The sequence below is a fragment of the Ailuropoda melanoleuca genome, chromosome 19 (assembly GCF_002007445.2).
Source record: "Ailuropoda melanoleuca isolate Jingjing chromosome 19, ASM200744v2, whole genome shotgun sequence".
NCBI lineage: Eukaryota > Metazoa > Chordata > Mammalia > Carnivora > Ursidae > Ailuropoda > Ailuropoda melanoleuca.
Genome location: NC_048236.1, coordinates 9,659,576 through 9,685,470, shown reverse-complemented (window position 1 = coordinate 9,685,470; position 25,895 = coordinate 9,659,576). Strand labels below are relative to the sequence as shown.

The 25,895-nt window shown below is 38.0% G+C and overlaps 1 protein-coding gene across 1 annotated transcript in view; it reads left to right on the top strand.

Annotated features, from left to right (window-relative positions):
* Nucleotides 1-25,895, top strand: part of PKHD1 (PKHD1 ciliary IPT domain containing fibrocystin/polyductin) — a 453,280-nt gene that overhangs the window by 308,847 nt on the left and 118,538 nt on the right. Inside the window, exons 57-61 of the mRNA XM_034648265.1 lie at nt 15,533-15,687; nt 17,064-17,216; nt 21,470-22,348; nt 23,237-23,405; nt 25,394-25,551. Coding sequence (XP_034504156.1) covers nt 15,533-15,687; nt 17,064-17,216; nt 21,470-22,348; nt 23,237-23,405; nt 25,394-25,551 — 1,514 coding nt within the window. The remainder of the gene's footprint in view (nt 1-15,532; nt 15,688-17,063; nt 17,217-21,469; nt 22,349-23,236; nt 23,406-25,393; nt 25,552-25,895) is intronic.

The window sequence follows — 25,895 nt, the reverse complement described above, 5'->3', positions numbered from 1 at the left end:
AACTGACTTAAAATTCATGAATAAAATTCAGGAATACTGTAAAGGCATAGTGTCTATTTTAAAGGTAAGCACTAGAATAAGTTAAATATAATACTGTATACTGTAAATATGGCTGTTAAGACAAAGTCTAATTATTCCCATAAAAGAAACTACATAAAATTTGAGAAGTTAATGTACTAGTTAGGGTTCTGCTTATATAAATATATATAACCCATAGGTTGTACATGTGTATGTATAATATATAGTATATATAATAGTATATATAAAGAGATGTATTTCAAGGAATTGACTTATGTTCTTCGGAGGGATAGTAAGTTCAAAATTTGGAGGGCAGGTTGGTAGACTGCAAAGTCTTGAACCTTGTCTTGAGGCAGAATTTCTTCTTCAGGGAAACTTTTGCTTTTAAGGCCTTCCAACTGATTGCTAAGGCCCACCCACATTATTGAGGGTAATCTTTACTTAAGGTTAATTCATTGTAGATGTTAACGACATTTACAGAACACCTTTGAAGAAACACCTACATTAGCATTTGATAGAATAACTGGGCACTACAACCTAGCCAAGTTGACACATAGACTATCCATGACAGGTCATAATTCTCGGATAAAACTCTGGGTTTACAACCTGGGCCTGTGGCCATAGGAAACTGATGATGGGACATTAGTGCCATATGAAGTAAAGATGAGTCAGTTTGTTCTAGCAGAATTTAAAATAGGGGGGGCACCTGGGTGGCTCAGTCATTAAGCATCTGCCTTTGGCTCAGGGCATGATCCCAGGGCCCTGGGATCGAGCCCTGCATCGGGCTCCCTGCTCTGCTGGGAGCCTGCTTCTTCCTCTCCCACTCCCCTGCTTGTGTTCCCTCTCTAGCTGGCTGTCTCTCTCTCTCTCTCTGTCAAATAAATAAATAAAATCTTTAAAAAAAATTTTTTTAAATAGGGTATATGCCTTCCAAACCACCAGAGAGGAAAGAGAATGAAAGAAGCCATAAAATAAACAGTAAAATAGAGAAGGAGAAGAAAATTAAAGAGTAAGAGAATTAAAGCAACAAAAAAGGTATAAAGAACCAACAGAAGTAAGAAAGTAAGAATAAATCTTCCAGTTATAAAAAGAAAATATGCAACTAATGAATCGTTGAACACTACATCAAAAACTAACGATGTACTATATGTTGGCTAATTGAACATAACAAAAAAATAAAAATAAAAAAAAGATACCTTTCTTGAAAAAATTAAATAAAGAAAATATGATTGTTAAAAATGACCCCACATAGGAAAAAATTGGATAATAAATCAACATGTAATCACTTTTTTTACTAGAGGAAAATAAAACTAATATAGAAAAAAATTAATTAAATATTAGATAAAATGAATTATTGAAATAAAAACAAAACAAAAACAAAAGACTCAAAATTATAAGAAAAGAAAAAATTAAGTGTATAAAATAAATACATTATATATTAATAAAGAATTCAATCTCCAGGGAGACCACAAGAGTCAGGAAAGTTTTATACCAGGTAACATAATATAGAAATATATAAAGGAAATCTCAAAAAAAATGAGGAAATTGACAGAAACAAAAATGATAATGAAAGACCTTTACTTACCTCGTTCAGTTTTTTTTTTTTTTTTTTTTTTGATAGAGAAAGCAAAAGCCACATGGTGGGGGAAGGGGGAGAGGGAGAGGGAAAGAGAGAATCCTAAGCATGGGGCTGGATCCCAAGACCGTGAGATCATGACCCGATCCAAAATCAAGGGTTTGATGCTCAACTGACTGAGCCACCCAGGTGCCCCCCTTTCAGTGTTTAACGTTTAAACTAGGTTAAAAATTATAAAGAAAACATGAAGAAATCTGAATAATGTAATAAAGGCAATTTAATTTATATATACAAGGAATATAAATATAATTTACCCCAGAATATAAATATAATTAAAACCTTAACAAATTTTAGTAAACAGAAATGATATAGAATATGATCACAATAAAATAAATGTAAAGATAGGAACATCTTAACCAATAATCTTAACCTCTGGCAAGATAAAAGAGCAGAAAAGAAAAAATAAACCTTCTCCTAAATAACTTTTGTATCATAGAGGAGATGAAAACTCCAGCAGGAGAATGCTAACAAAATAGCAGTAATAGTATTGCATGAGTCGTGACCAACATGTCATCACATTAAATACTTTAATTGCTGAATAATAAAATACAAAAATAAACAAACTAAGCTGTCAATGTGAGAAACCAGAAACAAAATAACCAAGAAATCTAATGAAATTGATTTGTGTAAAGTAAGGCAGAAATTGGTGAATTAGAAAGCAGCAAATTTGTAGACTTGAAATTTTTAAAGTGGTAATGGTTATAATCTTTAATAACATTAATTATACAAAGGAAACAATATGTAAACTCAGAAATGAGAATTCAAAGGTAACAGATACCAAAGAGATTAGAATTATAATAAAATGTATACGTCTATAGAGTACCATTCTGAAATTTAAAAAAATAAATTATATGTAGGAATATAAATTATCATAATTGGTTAGAGAAGAATATAACTGAAACCACCAATAATTGTAAAAGACATGCAGTTATCAAAGATTTGTTCCCAAGAATACATTTGGCTCAAATAAACTGATGGCATAATATTTCAATCATTCAAATATTAGACATTTTTTATGTTGTATAATCTGTTCCATAGCATAAGAAAATATGTGAAACTTTTCAATTAATTTTAGGAAGCAAGCATAAAGTACTTTTATTTTTCTTTATTTATTTTCATGAAATAATTTTTAAAACAGCTGCTAAAGGTAATTCAAAAAAAGAAAATTGGAGCAACACCTAAGTGTAAATGAAATACAAAAAAAAAAAAAAACCTAAATAAAACAACAACAAATGAAATCCAGTTATTTATTAGGAAAAAAAAATGACAGTTGAGTGATTTATTCAAGTAAAGAAGGATGGTTTAAAATAATTCCTTAATATAATTTATCGAAGCAATCTATATAAAGACTAAGAACATGATCAATTTGATACAAAACAGAAACACATTTAATAAAATTCAGCTTGCATTTTTGGAATAAACAGTAAATTAAGACTACAAAGATATTCCTTTATTTTATTTTCTTAAGGATATTCTTTTAAATCAATGTTTCTTAATAGAGTGGTTTGGCCATTAGTTGAGAATCACTACTTTAAATAGTAATACAAATTAAATCATTAAAAATCCCTCTCAAACAGGCAATTTTCTATTTTGTGGAAAAACTGACATTAAAAATTACTGTGTATTAAAATAATCTCTAAATATTATTATTAAAGTTTTAGCCAATGTATCGAGGCAAGAAAAAAAGGCATCAGTTTTTACTATTAAAAGGAATCCAAACTGTCAGCTTTTTGTAGATTATATTTATTTTGTCTTAGGACACTAGAGAATTGTCTGAAAAACCATCATTGCAGTCATTCAGTAAATGCACAAATTAATAGCTTTTGAATATTTTAATGTAAAATCCTATTTGAATTTCAATTCAAATATCTAGAAATAAACTTAAGAAAATTACAGGAGGAATGGAAACAAAACTATAAAACACTAGTAAGAGGCATAAAAGGTGATTAGAATAAATGGTGATGCATAACATTAATGGAAATATTTTAAAGATGTTAAATCTAACGCAACATTAATAACAAGTCAAATACATGCATTTGAAATCTGATTCACTAAGTCTAAGTCTTTTGGAACAGTAAACACTTGAAGATAGCCAATATTACCAGTTACTTTTTGAAAAATATATCCTTTGGGGCACCTGGGTGCTGCAGTCAGTTGAGTGTCTGACTCTTGGTTTTGGCTCAGGTCATGGTCACAGGGTCCTGGGATCAAGCCCCATGTTGGCTTGGAGCTCAGTGAAGAGTCTGCTTGAGATTCTCTCTTCCTCTTCCTCTCTCTCTCTCTCTCAAATAAATAAATAAATTTTTAAAAAAATGTGTATATATCTATACCTTCAGTGTGAATAATTACTTATAGCTGTTGGCAACAACACAGAAGAGAATGTGTAGCAATAGACTCAGGTATGTATTATTACTTAGAATTCAAATAAATTAGCATTTCAAATTAGTTGCAGACTTTGCTGGAGTAATTGGTAAACACTTCAGAAAACTATAAAATTAGATTCTCAAATTATGCTTCACTCTGAAAAAAATATAGGTAGATTAAAAAATAAATGTAAAAAATAAAACTATAAAATTATTTGAGGAACATTTAAGTAAATATTATGCAATATTAAATTGGGGATGACCTCTCTTCAGAAATGCAACAACTATAACAGCAAGAGGTCATAGATTTGACAACATAAAAAAATCAGTATTTAAGAAAATTAATATTTTTGCATACCAATTACAAAATGCAAAGGCAGATGATAAAATGGAAAATATTTGCAATTTATGATAGTACACTTGGAGGGCTTATATTTTTTATATGTAAAGAATGCTTAGGAATAAAAAGGAAATGAGATGAACATACTAGAAGAACAAACATTAAAGAGTTTGAATACATGAGCCACAAAAGAAGACATACATCTGACTAACAAACACATGGAAAAATGTTCTTCCCTACTAGAGTTGAAATAAATGTTAATTAAAACAAAATTGAGCACTATTTTAAAATATTTAATTACCAAAGGGGAAGATGATTGAATTCCATGTTGACAAAGGGGAAGAGATGTGGGCATTCAGGCTAATATTATATATTAGCCTAGTTTTGTAAATAAACTAAAATAACATTTATGTATATATATATGTGGATAGAGAAATGTCTGGAAGGACATACAGAACAGCAGGGATCCCTGTGGGTGAGATGGTAGCTGGCTACTGCTTTGATGTGCTTTTCTGTATGTACAGAATTTCTTCATAGAGTAGTTATTACCTTTGAACATTGTTATTGTTTTATTCAACAGAATTTTTGTGAATTCTTACCCTATGTAAAACATTGAATTATGGCCTGGAAATACAATAACAAGTAAAAATTGACATGGTCTCTGTATCCAGGCATTAATGAAATAAATATAAAGTAAATGTAAAATTACATATGGGATAAATGCTATGAAGGAGGGATTTATAGGATTCTGAAAACATGAATACGGGAACTTGAGGCAGTAATGGAGGTTAGAGATGGCTTCCCTGCAGAGTGATTTCAGAGGTGACAACTAAACAACGAGTGGGCCTCAATTAAGCAGAGTGGGGTGGGGGTGTGTGGAAAGAGCACTCCAACAAGAGCAAACAGCATTCAATCATTCAACAAATATCTGATGGGCACTTACTATGTACCAGGTGTGGCTATAAGCCCTGGAGATGATGTAGAGGCAAATTTGAAGAGATCACTGTCCTCTGGGAGTTTATATCTTCATGGAGAGAGAGACAATAAAGAAGCAAATACAGAAATATAAACAACATAGTTGCACATTATAAAATGCACTAGCAGGGAAATAAACAGGATGGTATGATCAAAAATAGTTGGGGAGTGTACAGGTTATCCTTTTAGATTGAATGGAAGGGGGAGACCTCTCTGGGGAAGGAAAACTTGAGCTGAGATCTGAATGGTAGGAGGCATTGCATGGTCTGATGAGAATGGGCTAGAGTGCTCAGTGAAGGAGGGACATCCGGTCCACCATTGTCTCTCAGGTGGCCTTTGGGGAGTGGGAGACAGAGGGAAGGTCACTATAGCCGGACCAGAGTGAGCAGAGAGGGGAGAGTGAAATGATATGGTAGATGCCAAGTCACATGGTACCTTGTTTAGGTGTGAGAGGTCAGAGGGAAAATCACTGAGGGGTTAACAGAGGGCAATGGATAGACTCTGACTTATGTTTTGAAAACCACTCTGGCTGCTATATGATGAGTGGTGGAGAAATAAGCAGAAGCTAGGCTATGCGTTAGGAGGCCAGTGGAGGCCAAATATCATGGTGGCTAAGACTATAGAGGAGACAACAGGGAGGGAGAGAAGAGATGGCGCTGTCTGGACGTGCCGATGGATTGAATGTTGAGGTGAAGGAAGTGCCTCAGATTTTTTGACTGAGCAACCTGGTGGATGGTGGAAACATGCACTGAGATGGGAAGGCTGGAAGAGGACCAAATTTGTCAGGGTGGAAGATGGGACATGCTAAGTTGGAGACACCAAGTAGAGATGTCAAGAAGACAATTAAGATATGTAGTTTAAGACTCAGGTGGAAAATGATGGGGAGTCATCCAGGAAGTAGATGATGTCACTGATCAAGAAGCCAGGAAGAAGAGAAAATTGGAGCCTAGAAATGAGACTGGGGCCACTCTAATTCTTTAGAAGTTGATAGAGTCAGCACAGATGATTGAGAAGCAGAGGCCCAAGAGGTGATTCTGTGTTGGGAGGAAGAATGGGGAACATGAGGGACTAGGGAAAAGGCCAGGTTGGCTGATCTGGAGAGCAGGGACCAAGCAGGTTCCCAGGAGTAGTTAGGGGTCAGGGTATATTCACTGGCGATATCAAGAATTTTATTTTTTACCTTCCAGGAGCATTGTGTAACTATTTTAAGTTCCTAAGAGGATAGTTTGGGTGGGAGGTAGAGTTTGTAATCGTATTCCTATACCTTAAAAAAAAAAAATCATTCTAGGGACAGTGCAGACAGCAGGAGGAGTCAAAAACAGATCAAGGGACACCACTTAGGACGTCCAAGCAAGAGATAGCATAACCTGTAGTCAGGAGCTGAAGTGCCGACGGAGAGAAGTGGACAGATGTAGAGACAGGAGACATAAGTCTATAAGATATATTGGATGTAAGGCACTTTCTTGGTTTCTGGATTGAAGAGAGAGAAGGCGATGCCATTCACTAAAAGAGAACTAAATTTCAGGGAAAAGATTATGAATTCAGATTTGCTCCTGTTGACTTTGAAGTGCCTGATACCCATAAAGAAATGTGAAGTAGGCAGTTCAAGCAGGGATAAATACGAAACTTTAGTTATAAATTTAGTAAGTTGGAATTTGGCAAGAGCCATATTGAATGGATTTTTCTCTCAAGAATGTGTTAAAAACCTCATTCAGAGTCAGAGCTATAGGCTCTTTCAAAAGAAATTCAATTTTATGAATGAAAACTATCTAGTGTGACTAGCTGCCATTTAATGAGTTCTTACATGTGGGTTTACTCTGTCAGGCATCTACCAAGCATTTTACATACATAATCTCATTTAAATCTCTCAGTGCTATGTTAGGTATTATGATCTGCATTTACAGATACAAAAACTGAGGATAGAAAAGTTGAGTAAAATTTCCAGGCTTATAAAGCTAAGAGTTCCTGGGGCTGACTTTCTTTTTCTTTTTTTTTTAAATCGTGGTTTGTCTGATTCCATTGCTTGTGTTCTAGTGTTCTATATAATAAAAAATATTAAAAACAAAATTTGTTAGTATGAGTCCTGATGAGGAGTTTTTAATGAGTTTCTATGAATGTTATGTAATTACCATAGCACATCCATTTTATGGAGAGTCTTCCTTTTTACAACCTTTTAAATGTAAAATAATTAAAGCCTCACAAAAAGTTGCAAAAATAGTAGAGTTCTCATGTACCCTTCACTCAACATTCCCTGATGATGTATTTCATAACCTAGACATGATAAAATCTAGCAAATTGATATTAGTCTACTATTAACTGAAGTACAGACCTATTCAAACCATTTCTTTAAACATTGATCTGTGGTCTTCTTTATGTTAAAAGTCAGTTTAATAAGTCTTTCTAACGCATTGTTACGGGGACAGATATGACCTCCTTATGGATTTTCACCAACTGAATTATATATCTGAATTTATTTGTGTATAATTGATTTATTTTATGAAGAACATTGAAGTGAAATCTTCAGAAGAAAAATTTCTTGTTAACTTTATAAACCGAGACTCATTTCTCATACCACCGATAAAAGTAGGCTTAGCAAGATATTTGAAACAATATTACATTCTTTTGTTCTACGTTATAATATAAATTTATCTCTAAGTTAAGTTACTCTTCACTGTCACTTGTTTCAGTTGACTTTGGGGGAGACTGATGAACAACATGTTGGATTTTTTGGACTTCAGATAAGTCAAGAGAAATTATACTTAAATTTATACTTAGATTTAAAGAAATTGGGTTTTTACCCATTTTCAGTATTAAGTAGAGGTCTCGCTGTGAGTCACGTAAGGGTGATGGTGTGTTCTTTAAAATTAAATGGTTACTTAATCAATCCTATGTAAACGTTTTAGATTTTATCCTGGTCATTGCAAAATTTTAAACAGGGCAGGGACAGGGTCCAATTCATGTTGTAATCTGGTTCATGCTGTGTGGAGAGTTGACTGTTGGGGACAAGAGTGGAAGCAGAGAGACTGTTAGGACAGAGCACTAACATTACAGTCTTTCAAGTGACACATGCTGGTGGCTCGAATTAGGGTTGTAGTTAAGGAAGAGGACAGAATGGTGAAGTACATGTTGAAGACAGAGGAAATATGAGTTGCTGATAGATTGGGTAGAAGAAAGAGAAGAATCAGAGATTACCGCAAACCTTTTGACCTGAGCAACTGCGTGAGGAGTGCTCTGGTTTACTGAGAAGAGGAAACAGGGGGAAAAGTAGGTTTATGGGGAACCTTCCTCAAAAGGTCTCATATTTTTTCTTATTCCTTTTCTCATTTACTTTTTAGAGAAAGACAGTGTAGAGAGCCTTATCTAGTCCCTTTGTCCTGTTGTTTTCTATGTTTCTTCTGTGATGTACTAACTTTCTCTGTTATTTATAAGGAAATAACTCTGAACTAAACAACATATCACGTGTCGCCTCAACCTTGCCCCAGGACTCCGGCCTTCCACGCTGACGTCATCGCTGACGTCATCTATCCTGCCATCTCCTGTATCAACTTAGTGACGGTGTTCTTTGTACTTTGTTTGGATACTTCTTGTTCTCCTTTCTTATACATTCCCACTTCACACCTGAGTGTCCAGAACAATTATTTTTGCGAGGCTCCCTAAATACTTGATAAGTAAAATAAGGAGGTGCACCGTGCTCTTGAATCTCCTCTTGCCTTGACGCTCCCTGCTTATCCTGAGCATCTGCCACATCTTCCACAAGACATTTAATCTCCCCTCCAGCACACACTGATTTTCTCACCATCTGAATTATAGAATGTGGTTTTCTGATTTATGATTTTAATAAAAATATGCTTCCTGGTGACTGATCCTAAGCTACTTACACTGTCTATGTCCTGTTCCTCCAAGTAGCTTCTACAGGAACAGGAAAATATTGTTTTTTATTGATTGTGTCTATTACTTAGCACCTGGTACACAGCAGAACACAAAGAAGACTTCTAATAAATGCCTGATGCCTTGAATGGATGTGTCTTTTCTGGAAATCAGAACTTACTGAGTGAGCCTCTTGATTCAGTGGTATATCATCTAATAAATGAGAATCTTCTGTTTACTTTTAAAAACCACTATAATTTATTTTGCTTATTACTCAAACTTCATTATTCTACTATAACAATTTTCTTCAAGTAATATTAGAATATAGAGTTGGTGGCCTTATTCATTTATTGGCAGGAGTTCAAGATTAAGTACGTAGCCCCCAAAAGAAGATGATTCTGTCTGGTCCAGTGAACTAGTGGGTTCTGGTCTCAGATTGGCTCTTGTCTCCATGCTGGGAAAAGGCACATGAGGTAGGAACATAGGATGGAAATAGTATGCTACAATGAAAACAAGCTCGAACTTTGAGGGAGGCAGACTGTAGTAATTCTAACTGTGCCATTAGCTAACTGTGTAATTTTGAGCAAACTATTCTTTCTGACCCTCAAGTTCTTATTCTGTGATATAAGAATAAAATGCTCCCCTGATAGAGTAGTTAGAAGGATTAAGTGAATTAATGTATGTAAAGTGCTTAGCCCAGTTTCTGGCACAAAGTGAGCTTTAAGACATGGTAGTTATTGTGGTTATAGTAGAAATAAGTAAAAGGAGCCTTTCTCAATCCATTTGGGAGATTGTGGCAGGCCCTCCCCCAACCTCTCTTATTTCTCTATGTCGACCTTATTTGCATCTACAGAAGAAAAGTTTTCTACATTCTGTGGGGTACAAGTGAACCCAGACCTGTCAGGCTTTTCCTAGCTTTACCACCAGAGAGTAAATTTTTCTCTCTCCTTAGTTTCAATTCAAAAGTCCAGGCAACTGTCGTTGATAGCATTGTATTGTATCACTAGAATTTGCTGAGAGTAGAACTTAAACGTTCCCACACACAAAAAGTAAATGTGTGAGGTGTTGGATGTGTCAATTAACTCAATGAGGTCAATCTTTTCATAGCGTCTACATATATCAAATCCACACATTGTGCACTTTAAATATCTTACGTTTTATTTGTCAATTATATGTCAATAAAGCTGATACAATGAAGTCCAAGGGAAGGATTTTCACAGACAAAGGCAGGTTGGATCCCTCGCCCACCCTTTCACATAGGGTTTGTGGAACTATAATCAGCAGTGCTCACTAGGACACAGAATTAGGATGGTAGTTAAGGAGAGCAGTTCTCAGAAAAGGTGTGGAGAGGGGCGCCTGGGTGGCTCAGTCAGCTAAGCATCTGCCTTCAGCTCAGATCATGCTCCTGGGGTCCTGGGATGGAGCCCTGCTTTGGGCTTCTTGCTCATCAGGGAGTCTGCTTCTCCCCCTGCTTGTGTGCTTTCTCTCTCAAATAAATAAAAATAAAATCATAAAAGAAAAAAGAAAAGAAAAGAAAAGATGTGATGGATTTTATGGGAAAAAAGGAGAAAGGAGACCAGGTAGAGAACTAGTTGACATTTATGATAACTCCTTACTACCAACATCAGTGTTGGCATCGCTACAGCCATTCCCTTTCTTCAGTACCTCACATTGTCCAGTGCAGGCTGAGGTGTTGCAGTACCTTTTGATAACACTGGAAAAAAAAAAGAAAAAAAATTTAAACTGAAGTTTAAAAACAAACCTTCAGTGTTAGTAGAATTCAGACATCTATGGCTATCCCTATTCCTGGGAAGAAATCATCTTGGCTTCCGGACACTCTGAGCCTGTGGTCAAATGCAGCCGTCATCATTAAGACCTCCCCAACGTTTAGTTAACAAATCCATTTAAGTGGTAGGTGTTTATATATGGATGCCTTATGCATGGTTGTAAAAACTTTTTAAATCAAATTGGAAAGCATACATTTTTTTCCTTTTTCGTAATTAGGTTCTTTTGACCAAAAGTACTATATTGACTCAAAACTAGATAAAATGTTAGTGCCAAAGTAAAGAAAACTGTGATGACATCTTGTTTATATATTTTTAAAGGTTTTCTTTCAGGAGACTTCTGCAGCAATTATTCATAGTTTCCTCTCTCTTTTCATATGGTTTTCATTTAGGTCCAGTTATGTTGCAAACAGCTCTTTTAATTTTTTTGTTTATTTATTGTTTTAGGTGTGTTTTGCTCAGAACAAAAAGGTCTGTCCTCTCCCCTGTAGCTATAGGACTCTTATTAGTACTAAGCAGACAGCTGGGCTTCAAGCAGTCCTGAAGGTAGGATTTCTTGAAATGGTTGAAGGGTAACCAAACAATAGAAGACGGTCAGTGGAAAGTGTGGATGTTGGAATTGAAGAAAAACTGATACTTGACCTACAGAACCATCTAAGTTCTTGATAACAGGGACCATGATTTTCTTTGAAGTTACCATTACAGCTGTGTGGACACAGAAGTGGAAGGTGCCACACTCCTTTGCCATATGTATACGGTCCTCGTGACATATGGATTCCCAAGGTTTCAGGAGTATAGAGGAGAGATTAATTTTCATGAACCTGTAAGGTTTCAGAAGCCTTAATGGAAAAGGTCAACTTAAGTTCATTTATATTTTTAATATAAAACTGAGACTAAAGATTTCAATAGTTCTTTTTTCTTTCTGTCAAGAACATTGCTATGTGCTATAGGGCTTATATAGCTATGTAGCCATATTTTTATTGCATATTGCCTAACGGTATCAAAGTTGAGTAGCCACAGAAAGCAAGAAAACAAAATCAATTGCAAGGCAGTAGTATCTATGATGTCAAAATGGGGTGGAACAGAGGTGGGGTTGGGTGTTCAGTGGGGAAGAGACGCCCATGGGAAGACTTTTTGAGGGCCAAGGAACTTCACTCAGCTTTTAAGAATGAGTGGACTGAAGGGCAGAGTAAGGACAATGATATTTCAAGTGATGGGTGAGAAGCACAAAGCCATTTCTTGGGAGAGTGAGCAGATTCATCTGGCTGGAGCAGAACCCTTGTTTAAGGAACTTAGGGAATGAGGTTTCATTCATTTTAGTTTACATTAGGGTTCACTCTTTGAGTTGTCCATTCCGTGGGGTTTAACAAATGTAGGATGACACGCATCCATCCTTATCATAGCATACACCACCTTGTTTGCAGTCCCTAAAAATTACAAGCAGGTGGCTGCACCGTTGTTGGAATTGTATGACAATGCACCAGGAGATGGACCCGTCATTTCTAGTGTCCCTCAGCTTCTGAGCAGGTTCGATTTTATATACAACGGAATTCCTGGACAGCGAAGTAAAAGAAGATGTCTCTGTGAACACACGGTGTAGACATGATGTAGAATAAACATGGTCCAAAGGAATTTTTTGGTTTTTATCTCTTTCTCAATCCCTAAATTGCTACCTACTTTCTGTTGTTTGAATAGTACGTTAATGTGAAGAACTAGATAGTGTTGTAAACAAATGTGATGTTTAATTTACTTTTGGGTCTTCCCATTCTTTTTGGTACAACAATAAAGAACATGGACTTCTTTTTAAAACAAAACAAAAGTCTGGGACAGGCCAGTAGGGTGGGCTGTATCTCCTACCAACATTGCACATGCCTACTCTCAGCATAGACAAAAATCTGTTCACAAGTACAAGCAGCAGCTGTAGCCAGGGCCATCGGGGTGGAAGATGCAGCCCGTCCCATCAGGACCAGCTGGGAGTCGTTGTCTATGCAGATTCTGGCCCCATCAAGGTGGGCCTTGCAGGAGGGAAGAAGGGGCAGGCCTCCTAAGACAGAGACGGAAGGGCCCTGGCACCCCACCCAACACAGGGCCAGGGGTTCTCTTTAGGCCTGGGTGGACTCTCTGGAAGTCCCTAGGAGCAGGCGTGGGCCCTCATCATGCCTCATGGCAGCGCAGTACTGTGGCCTGCGTAGAGACCACACTGTGGCTGATGGTCCGGGGGTGAGCAGAGATCTCAAAGTCACTGCCCTAAAAATCCTGTGTCCACAAGAAATGAATTTCAACTCATTTCATAAGAAACTTTTCAGAACATTATAGTGCCTATCGTCTGAAGAACTTTATTCAGCAGTATGGATAATAATAAAAAAATTATCCAGATAATACTGACTATGAAGGAAAGGATCAGTTTCATTTGTGCTGCTAATTGACTTTGGTGTGACTTTTTATCCACAGCCTTATTTTCTTTTTAAAAAAGTATTTTTTTCTTACTATGGTGTATTACCTGTTAAGTTGGAAAATTTAGATTTAAGTGAAAATCACTAATAAACTCACCATCCGTAGGTGGACTAACATTTTACTGTGCATCTTTCCTGTCTTCTGTTTTCTCCGCATATATTGTTTTTATTTAAAAAACAAATTGGTCATATTGTTTTATATCCTGATTTTTTCAATCCACACATCATGAACAAAATGTCTTATAATTCATGCTCTGCTACAATGCCCTTTTTAAATGACTGCATAGTATTCCATTGTATGGTTCACAGACTTTTTATAATTTTGTGGATTATCTTGATGTCATTCTGAGCTGTGGGGGCATTTCTTTAAGATTTTATTTATTTATTTGAGAGAGAGAGCATGACCGGAAGGGAGGGACAGAGGGAGTGGGAGAAGCAGACTCCTTGCTGAAAGCAGAGCCCAATGCAGGGCTGGATCCCAGGACCCCGAGATCACAACCTGAGCCAAAGTCAGACACCTAACTGATTGAGCTACTCAGGCACCCTGATATTGCTTTTTATTACCATTTAGCTGGGGAAGGACTATGAGTCAGACAGGTGAAGCGATGTTATTTAGTGGAAAGAACCTGGACTTAATCAGCAGTCTTCCTTTGTCCTAACCCAACCTCTGGCTCCATTCAATGATCTAGTATTGAGCTTTGTTATTTCATCATTTGGAGTTTAGTTACTTCGCCTTTAAAAGCTAGCAGTTGCTTTAATATTCTGTAACTAGGATGTCACTACAAATCAGGAACAAAGGTAGGACTAAATTCTTTCATTAAAATTACAGCAATTGACATTAGTCTTTTTTTCTGTGACTCTCCCTCTCTGTCTAAGCTCAGGTGTACAGACTTGAATTAGTTATAATCTTTGGTTCATAGCAGACTCATACCGTTGGTCCACAAACGATTCCCTGTAATTTATTTAAGGTTTTTTTTTTTTTGGTGTTAATATTATATAAAAACATGTGTGTATTTCCCCTCCCTTGCGGTAAACTCTTTAAGGATGTCTACTAGTCAAAATCTAAGTTGTCATTTTTAAAAATGCAAATGACATATGTTTTATTTACCATTACGCCTCTAGCACCTACTATGCTGTTTGGTGCATACCAGTTGTTAATCAATAAATGTTTCATGATTGAATAGCCTTCACATGGACTTGTTGCCTGGGTGAATATTTATGGGTAGAGGAGAATCTCTTGTCAAAGCTTGCTAAACTGTGGACATTAGCAAAAGAGGCAGGTTATTAAAATAAACTTATGCCATTGAAGTTGGTAATGACTGAATGAAGAATACAGCAGACATATTCCCTAGGAAAAGCTAGGCGGCAGTGAAAGACTGAACAGAAGTTTTATTAAATGTGAGTTTAAAAAATGAAAATGAACAAAACCATCGTTGTTTCATATTATGGTGGAAGCGTAGTGTTTGGAACATAGCACACTCCAGAAGTGCATCCTGTTAATCCCTTCAGTAACACGGAATGTCAGAGGGAAGCTTTTGATATTGGCACTTTTTAGATGAAGACGTGAAACTTAGAAAAGTGACTTCTTCAGGTCACGTAGCTGGTAAGTGGTGTTTCTAGGATCCACATTCTCTCTGTCTGACTGTGAAGGTAGGAGCCTCAATACGTGACGATAAATTGTCCAAAAATGGCAAAACAGTTCTTTAGAAAATTTGAGAAAAGATTTCTTCTGAAACACCCTTATTATTCAAGCTGTTTCCCAATCAGGGAGGAAGATTCCTGTTCTAAGAAACCACGTGTAGTTGGCATGTAGTAAACCCTGGAACTTTTACTCTTCCCTGTTTGTTCGTCTTGGACTTCATGGCTAAAGAATCACTTTGCAGTCCTTGTAATGTATACACGTAAGCCAGACCACTGACCCCATGAGCGTTAAATTTTTCACAGAAATGTTTTTTCTCTGTCTTGACTTGTTATTTCTAAGTCAATCTCCCTGGTGGGATTTGGTGGTTGCCGTGGATTTCCTTTTCTGTTTGGAGTTAGTAGGTGATCTGTGTTGCACGGCCAGTAGACTTGATACTATTTTTGTGCTCTTACAGAATTATAGTAGAGGACACGGTGGATTGGCGGCCCCGTGACAAAATCGTTCTTAGCTCCTCTTCTTATGAGCCTCATGAAGCAGAGGTCCTCACCGTGAAAGAAGTCCAGGCTCACCATGTTAGGGTCCATGAACGGCTCAAACACCGGCACATTGGTAAAGCTTTGGTTTGTTGGGTAAGGGAAGTGAATGAGCCAGGAAGAATGTGTTAGGCAACCCACCCGGGGATCTTGTGTCCAGTAGCCATTCAGAGGGAATGGATAATACCTTGCTGTTCCCTAGACTCATCCTAGAAACTTTATTTCTGTTCCTTCATTAATTGTATTGCCTAACTTTTAAAGAATACTTAGATGTGAAGGATTTTTTTTTGTTTTTTTTTGCTTTTTACATATAATAGCAAGTCTAGAAGCAAGCAGGAAGGTCAAGCATCTTGTTCAAGGTCACTGGGCATTTTCATGGCTAAGCCAGAATAAACCTCAGGGGAGCTGAATTTCCAGTTCATTCCTTGGCACACTGAATCACACAATCACTTAGAATTTGGCAGTTATTGTAAATAATGACTTCTTTTCCCATACTCAGGAATGTGTCCTTCCTGACACTTGATATACTGACTACTACTACTATTAAAAAAAATAAAGATAAAAAGCCAAATACCTTTTTCACAAAAAAAGTATATTTTTATACACTATGCACAGTTCAAATACATTGCACATAAATTATAAATAACCATGAGTTTCCTGTTCTGTCCAATAAATATATTTAATCTAAGAACTCTTACTAATAAGTAATAAAACATGGAAATAGATTAGGGAATATCTTTTTGTCTCTGATATGGGAGAGGAACATACATGTATTTAGCAGGATTATGTAAAGCTATTTCTAAATCATAGTTCCAAGGATGATTTCTTTTTTAAAAAGTGGAAGAGAAAGGAGAAGTCTCCAGCAGTCCTTGCTGGTAGGATGTAAGGTGCAGTGTAAGGTGCGCCAGTGGGGCGCTCAATTCCTACCCCTGAGGAGGCTCCTTTTGGCAGTGCTTAGCTTAAGACCCACCAGGAGAGGACACTGCCGCTGCTCTTTGTCCCTTTGCTCCTATACATGGCTGCTTTAGCTCTGTCACTGCCTCAGTCGGTCTGGGATTCTTCACTCTCATCAAAGAGGCCCACGGACGATGTACAACCAAACACTCAGGTCTCACGCCTATGAATTTAAGGAAGGAGGTTGGGGAACCCACTAATTGGACAGGTGTGCCCTGACTTCCTTGTCCCAGTACCCACAGTTATTAAGGAGAAATGAATTCTTGCTCGAACAGTCTCACTCTGATCCCAAAGAGAGATATGTGAACGAGCTTTTCATTTCTCAACTGACATTTGTGGAGAATGCCCGAGGAAAAGCAACCTTAATGTTGGGAGGACTTCCGAGGGGAAAGGAGTGTTTTCATTTGTCAGGTTCTCTGGGTCCCCAGCTGGCAATTTCCGAAATAGGTTTTTAAAGTTTTTTTTTTTTTTTTTCTTGCCCAATTCCTATTGTCCCAGGAAGTGTCCATGTCATGGAGGATGGCCGATACATTCGTTTGGCTGCAGAGGTTGGACTTTTGACCCGAAACATACAAATCCAGCCTGATACATCGTGCATGGCGAGACTGCTTGTGGGGTCCTTCAGAAAATCCAGCAGTGAGGAATTTTCAGGTGAATGGAATTTTAAGTTACTAAGCATTACTGATTGGAGCCTATTCATCTGGGACCCTCAGAAATTCCAACTGTGAGAATTTTCATTTATAAAACAAAATGTTCAAATTAGATGGCTCCTTTGTGCTCTAAGAAGCTATGAATTTTCAGTTCTAATCTGTGCTTAATTATCAGTGTGATGTTAAAATAATATACTAGCGATCAGCACATATGCACATTTTTACCTCAAAGAAAACATCTTCAGCAGATGTGAAATTTCCTCTGCTTTGAAATTATAGATGATTTAATGACCATTTGAATTTTATCTTTCCTGAATTTCTATTACTCTTCCCCAGTAGCATGCTATATCTGATGGCAGGCCTCAGCTCATGCTATAAATTAATAGCGTAAATTTAAATAAAAATGATTTCCATATTCTAGACTGCTTTAAGGATCAGTTCAATCTTTCTCATTTCTTTCAAGCTTAAACTCTTTTGGAATGCTGCAACATTATTTGATTAGGACCTTGTTCTTAAACTTGTGTTCCTTAAATATTATTCCAGAATTGTTTCCTGGTCAAATAAATTCAGGAAAGGATATCACAGTGGCTCCATTTTAGAAAGTCACTGAGTACGTGAAAATAATAAAGGCTCTGAGAAGGGCTGGAGTAAAGGATCTAACTCTTTCCCAAATATATTGAGTATGAAACACTTTTCGTTGGTGCATCTGTTCTACCAGTATGGTAAAGGGCAGTGTTCATACCTTAAATCAAAAGTTCAGGATTTCTGGCCCATGGAACAAGCTCTCTTTCCGTAGGCTCTGTGTCCATGAGTCCTCAACAGAACTGGCGTTGCTCCTTCCCTCCCCCCAAAAGACATTTGACAGTATTTGGAAACATTCTCCTTGTCACAACTTGGGGGAGTTTCTGGCACCTTGTAGGTAGATGCTAACAAGCTTAGAGTGTATCCTGCAATCCTACAAGGCAAGGACAGCTTCCCACAAGAAAGGATTCTCTGGTCCAAAATGTCAATAGCGTTGAGATTGAGAAACCATGCTTTAGAAGACGGAGACACAGACGGAGTCCTGGTCTTCTGGAAACGAGACGAGACAGGGCCTCTTTTAACCAGAACTGCAGGCCAAGCTGGAACATGATCACAGGATAGAAGGCCAATTCTGACAGTTTTGCACTAGGCCAAAACTCAATGAGCAACAAGATTGACATTGCTGATTCTGGGTTTCTTAAATCAACCCCAGGGGGGAAGGGAGGTTATAGACCGGGATTAATGCTGATTTTCCTGCCTGTTTTATCTCATACAATCCTCATACCATTGTGAGAGAGACATTTTTATAGATGAGGAAACAGTGTGTAATAAAATTGCCTGCTTATGTGTGAAACTCACTTAGGAGCTTGTGAACAACGTGAGGGTAAGGTTGGATCTTTCATCACTGTTTTTCTAGTACAGGAACTGCTAGGTATTACGTGCTTCATAAATGGGAATAAAGAAAGTAAGTGGAGAGTAAGAAAAGTCATCCCGCTAGAAAGTGACAGAGGTCACATCCAAATTCAAGTGTGACTCTGAAGCCCTTGTTAAATAAACCTCTAATTTTGTAGTCATTTTAGACTGAGAGAAGAGTTGCAGACGTAGAATGGAGAGTTCCTGTGTATCCAGTCTTTCTTATTGTTAATATCTGACATATCTGCTACATTTGTCAAAACCAAAAACTTAATATTGGTGCATTACTCTTCACAAAACTCATTATTCAGATGCCACTGGTTTTTCTGTTAATGTCCCTTTCTGTTCTAGAAGCCAATTTGGGTTCCCACACTAGATTAAGAAGCCTTCCATTTTTCTGTAAACATACTCCAGAGCCTGGACGAGGTGGAGTCTGCAGGTGTAGGTCAAGGTTGCCAGCTATGGGCGCTGAACAATTCCTACTTTTAAATTGGAGGCCCCTGTCATTCTTTTTCTGACCGATAACATCCAGCCATTTGTACTTAGAATTGTGATTGTCAAAAGAAAAACTAAGGCAGTAGTTGTGAACATAGTCGTTGTTTAATTCTTCACTTAAATGCTCAAGACACTGTTAAGTATTTACTATTGATTAGCTTTTGGCCACTGGTTAATATGCACACAAGTAAAAAGATCTTGTATGATTTAAAACTATGAATTATAACCATGTAAGGATAAGACATAAAAAACCCAGAAATTAAAATAATACTGATATATTGCCTTCACTGAGACTCTAGAACCACTTTACATTCTATAAAATAAGCTATTTATGTGTGGAATCTAGCATTTGGTGTCCTTTGGGCCACAGACCTATGGAGACAGGTTCAACAGCCCTTTCAGCTGTGTGCTATTGGTGAGGGAACTGTCAAAAATGCTATCACCAGACAAATAGTTTTTGGATGTTTTATCATTCAGTGAATATTTCTACGCCATCTACCAGTGCCTCCTTAATCATTGTCATTTGAGAAATTTAGATATATTGGAATCCTGTCATCTGGTTACAAAGAAAGATGTATGTGGTCTTTTTTTTTTTTAAAGATTTATTTACTTTAGAGAAAAAGAGAGTAAGAACACGAGTGGGGCTAAGGGCAGAGAGAGAGGAACAGGGAGAATATCTCAAGGAGACTCCTCACTGAGCATGGAGGCCCATGTGGGGCTCGATCCCTGGACCCCAGACCATGACCTGAGCCAAAGTCAGCAGTTGGCCACCTAACCAACTTAGCCACCCATGTAACCCGGAAAAATATACATCATCTTTCACTTCATCTGTCCTGCAGACCATGGTTTGGTCCTTCATGGCAGCCGGGTGTTAGTTTTTCCTCAGTGAAAAGGGAGTGGGGAAGGTGGAGGGTTTAGGCTGAACTACTTTTGAACTTTAAATACTGTTACTGAAACATTATAGCTCCACCATTTTTAATGAGAGAAATAACTTTATAGTTCACCTTGGCAGTACCTTCAGAAAAAGAAAGAAAAATGGGGTGCCTGGGTGGCTTAGTCAGTTAAGCATCCAACTCTTGGTTTTGGCTCAGGCCATGATCTTAGGGTCCTCAGATCGAGCTCTGCATCAGGCTTCGAGCCCAGTGAGGAGTCTGCTTGGGACTCTCTCTCCCTCTCCTCCTCCTGCTCATTCTGTCTCTCTCCAGTAAATAAATAAATCTTAAAACAAAAACAAAAAAAAAAAAAAAAAAGGAAAGGAAAAAGAAGGAAGAAACAAGCAACGTGAGGGATAAAGTTGTGACCTATGTAGCTAAGGGCACATGGCTAATTCCTGGCACATTAGCTGTAGCCCAGTCACATGAATCCCAATGCAAAGCTGCTCGTTTTATTCCCCACATCTCCCCACCCCCAGTGTGCCTCTGTGGGGGTTAACAGTGCATCCTCTGCACGCATTTGCCTACGTTCAAGTGTAGTGTGTTACTTAAACCTTCTCTACCTCAGTTTCCTTATCTGTAAAATGGGGATGATAACTGTACTTACCACGTAGAATTTTTGTGAATAGTTTAAATACACACACACACACACACACATATACACAAACACACATGCAATATTGAGATATGACTTAAAAGAGTGTCTGGTACCTAATGAGCGTTACATGAGAAGCAGTCGTAAGTAGTAGTAAGTAAGTAAGTACGTAAGTAAGACTAAATTCACTATCCTCTGCTGACATAGAAGATTTAGAGAATCTTTTTTTTTGTGAAAATGAGACAGGGACCACAGTGTGGCTGGGATAAAAATACAGAAAAGATTTTCCGTGGTCTTTAAAGTGATTTAAAAATATGTTTTATATAATTGACCATTATATTTCTTCATGCAATATCTTTGTGGGAATGGTGATAGACCTTTCACCTGGGGTGGCTGAGAGGAGACATAGCCTTGAGGTGAGTGGCCAGGAACCTGTACTTCCTCCATTCTCATCCGGGTCCTTGAGCAGCCGAACAGACAAATACATGGAATCCTCCAGCTAGCGTGCTCATCTCCAAAGCCTGTCTCTCTTCTTTATCTGTCCTTCCTCTCCCCCATCCTATTGCCGGACTCTTCAGACTTCACATGAAACCTTGGCAGGCATTCATGTGATATTTCTAATGATTCATACATTGTTAGTGAGACTCATGGTGTGAAATAGAGTGCTGGTATTGAGAATAAACTATTACATTAAAATTTTTTTTTTTTTTTACATCTCCTGACGCCCGTAAATGGGCTATCCTTCTGTCTTTTGTAAGGAAAGAGAGAGTACCTGATGATATGCATTTTTGTTTGCAGGTGTCCTTCAACTTTCAAATGTGGAAATTCAGAACTTTGGGTCACCACTGTATTCCTCCATTGAACTCACTAATGCGTCGGCAGGATCCTGGATAATATCGTCCACTCTGCACCAGAGCTGCAGTGGGGGCATCCGTGCAGCTGCCAGTCACGGGATCATTTTAAATGACAATATAGTGTTTGGCACAGTTGGCCATGGGATAGATTTGGAGGGTCAGAACTTTTCTCTCTCTAATAACCTTGTGGTTCTGATGACACAGCCAGCATGGTCCACCATGTGGGTGGCAGGAATCAAAGTGAACCAGGCAAAGGACGTCAACCTCTATGGCAATGTTGTGGCGGGATCAGAGCGACTTGGCTTTCACGTCCGAGGCCACAGGTGTTCCTCTCCTGAAGCTCGCTGGTCTGACAATGTGGCCCACTCAAGCCTTCACGGCCTTCATCTCTACAAGGAAAATGGGCTTGACAACTGTACCGGTATCTCTGGCTTCTTGGCTTTCAAGAACTTTGACTATGGTGCCATGCTCCATGCGAAGAACAGCGTGGAGCTAGACAACCTCACTCTGGTGGATAATACCATTGGCCTCTTGGCAGCAGTGTGTGTGTCTTCTGCTGCACAGGGTCACACTGAAAATGTACAAATTCTACTCAGGAATTCAGTCATTGTGGCCACTAGCTCCTCTTTTGACTGCATTCAGGACAGAGTTAAGCCTCGCTCTGCCAACTTGACATCAACAGATCGAGCTCCTTCCAATCCAAGAGGGGGTCGAGTTGGTATTTTGTGGCCTGTCTTCACCTCAGAACCAAATCGGTGGCCTCAGGAGCCATGGCACAGAGTGAGGAATGGCCATTCAATTTCAGGAATTATGAAACTTCAAGGTAGGAGGTTTTGGCTTCCAAGCAGTGGAGTGCCTAGCATCTTCATACATCTGTGAATAGGCTCTCCAATAGCATTCTGAAATTATAGCAGCAAGAGGGCACAATATAGTCTGCTGCTTACTGTCCTGTTGATAACCTGCTGGCTACTGATAAGCACGATGGTGATTTACAATGACAGGGAGTGGCTCCTTTAAAAAGTCATTGCTTTCTTTGTGTTGAACAACTTTCACAGTGATTATTTAATTTGATTATATGACAATTCTCTAGGTAGGTGTTCTTTTCCCTATTATAAAGAGGAGAAAACAGATGCAGAAATTGTGCTTCACTGAAGTTGTTTAGTAGATGATGGGGCAGCCTGAATTAGAACAAGTTATACCACAATTTATGATGTTAATCTCCCACTGGATTGTGATCAAAACTTTGATGAAAAGTATTGCTCTTGGGGCGCCTGGGTGGCAGGGTGGTTGAGAGTCTGCCTTCGGCTCAGGGCGTGATCCCGGCATTATGGGATCGAGCCCCATATCAGGCTCCTCCGCTATGAGCCTGCTTCTTCCTCTCCCACTCCCCCTGCTTGTGTTCCCATTCTCGCTGGCTGTCTCTATCTCTGTCGCATAAATAAATAAAATCTTTAAAAAAAAAAAAAAGAAAAGTATTGCTCTTAAGACTTTAATGTGTTGGAATACTCTTCTCTTTTGCAAACAATGCCCATGTATTGAAGAACTACAGATATTTTTAATTGGGATTTATATTAACTCCTGGAACTACCGTGGATAGCTTAAATTTACTCCTTAGATATGGGTTGGTGTAAGAATATTTAATTGTGTAGTCTATATTTGCAGTTGGTTGGTTCTATGATCTAATGTTATGATATCTTAAATTTTTTTTCAGATGTCACCTTTTCTAGTTTTGTGAAGAGTTGTTATAGTGATGACCTCGATGTTTGCATCCTGCCCAATGTGGAGAATGCTGGAATCATGCATCCAATAACAGCAGAGAGGACCAGGATGCTAAAGATCAAAGATAAAAACAAGTTTTACTTTCCTCCGTTGCAAGCTAGGTACCAGTTTTGGCATTTATAATAAGCCATGTTTATGAAGTATTTGGCAATTCCTCAAATCCTTAAACATGTTTAGAAAAAAAAAAAGAATAGGGGCGCCTGGGTGGCTCAGTCATTAAGTGTCTGCCTTCAGCTCAGGGCGTGATCCCAGGACTCCTGAGGTTAAGCCCTGCATCAGGCTCCTCCACTAGGAGCCTGCTTCTTCCTCTCCCACTCCTCCCGCTTGTGTCCCTCTCTCACTGGCTGTCTCTCTCTCTGTCAAATAAATAAATAAAATCTTTCAAAAAAAAAAAAAGAATGAAATCATCAGTGTGAATAGAAATAAGTTTTTCTGGAAAGATATGGTAGATTGATTGAGTGGCTCCAGTTCTTTACCCTATGTTCATACCCTTTGATACAAGATTTTTGCAATCTCTCCCACAGGAGAGGCAGAGGCTCTATTTCTATCTTGAATTTGGGCTCATCCATGTGACTTGTAAAAAAAGGGAGCAAAAGGGACAGAATGGAAATTTTGCTAATGTTGTTTCATTGTTTTATCTTTATTAGAGATACTTTGAGGTGTTTTCAAAATCACTGGAAAAAATTTTACTCTAATTCTTGAATCTTCCATGGAGTATGGTGTCACTAATTTTCAGAAGAAGGTTCAGGAGTTCATGTGCAGGGACTAAGAGGTCAAAGGAGACCGTGTCTGTTGCCAGGAATCCTTACACTGAACAAAGTGGCTTAGATATTGGCGCTTAGACCTTGTGTAACTACTGTTCTTGAACATACGATCTGGGAGTTTTATACAGGGATCTGAAAACTAAATGAGGAATTCTTTTTGTCATAAAAGGGAATGGGAAAGTTAGGAGCAGGGATAATGGGTTATTTTCTTTTCCCCTCATTGAGGTAAACTCCTTTAGCTGGAAGAAAAGAATCAAGAAAAATGACCCTAATTAGAAAGTTAATATGTTTGGCTCAACACCAATCTCTTTTTAATGCCTATCCCTGAACCATTTTTTTTTTTTTTGGTATCTAAACATTATGAGGTTTGCAGTTTGTGTTATTCTGTCATTTTTTCTTCTGCCCAATTTTCCTTAGGTTCATGTCTTACTTATGGGATGAAATCGTTATAAAGCTAAATGATGTTAGCATCTGATTCTTTGTATTATTAATACCTGACACATGGTTGGCATACAATAAATATTTAATATTATTACCAATGGTACCTAAAATTATTAGACCAGGGAAAATCAAATAAATGCTCTATAATTCAATGCTATAATTGCTTATAACTTGTTTATATAACCGCCTGACTCTCAATTCTGAAAGTATAGGAACCATGTCTGTCTTTATCACCACTGTATTCCCCAACATATAAATGTAGGTTTTCAATAGATATTTGTTGAATGAAAATATCTATTTTTACTTTACTTGTATATAGCACAAATAGAATTGATACTTACAATCATAATTTTAAAGTTTTGCAAGGCCCCAAAGTTTCATAAAGAAATGATTACATTATGTTCAGTAGATATTAGAGGTAGAAACATTTTATTATATCTTGCTTCTTATGAAATTAGCAATTGAGGCAAAATTATATATTCAGATATCTAGAATATTTGGTTATAAGAATGTCTTTCTTTTTGCCCATATAACTGGGAAATAACATTTCCTAGAGAGTTTTATTTTGTATTTGTGTAGCACATTATTAATAATGAAATCCTATTGAATTTGTTTTTCTCTTATTTTAAAAAGATTTTATTTATTTATTTGTTTATTTGGGGGGAGGGGCAGAGGGAGAGGGACACACTGAGTGCAGAGCCCAACGCAGGGCTTGATGTCAAGACCCTGAGATCATGACTTGAGTCAAAAGTGAGAGCCAGACACTTAACTGACTGAGCCACCTAGGCATCCCAGATTTCTTTTTCATGTCAGCGCTACCAATATCTTGTTTTCTTTATGTTGGTTATCAGGGAATGAGAGTTGCTTTCTGCCTGTCTTCACAGGAAAGATTTAGGAATGCTGGTCTGCCCTGAATCAGATTGTGAAAATCCAAGAAAATACCTTTTTAAGGATCTGGATGGAAGAGCCCTGGGTCTGCCACCACCAGTATCTGTATTTCCTGAAACAGAGGCAGAATGGACTGGATCTTTCTTCAACACAGGTTGGTTATACCTGAACTTGATGCCTCCAGTAGAGGGAGCATGTCTGTGAAGGAGCTGGTTTGGCTGGGTCCTCTAGTGGGAACAAAATAGCCAGGAGAGAAACTGAGTTTGAGTTGGAGTCCCTGCTGTCCTAGGAATGCTGAGGGATTAAGTGATGCCATTATAGCATTGCTATTCCCTCCATTAGCCGCTTATGTGTCTGTGTAAGGAGAGATTCCCAGCGCGCAGCCCTGTGCCTGGGTGAGTACATGGTCTCACTAGCGTGCTCACCCACAGCCAGAGCAGCGCTCTCACTGCTCACTGTCAGCCAGGGAGCCAGCTCCTCTGCCGTCTGACTCAACAT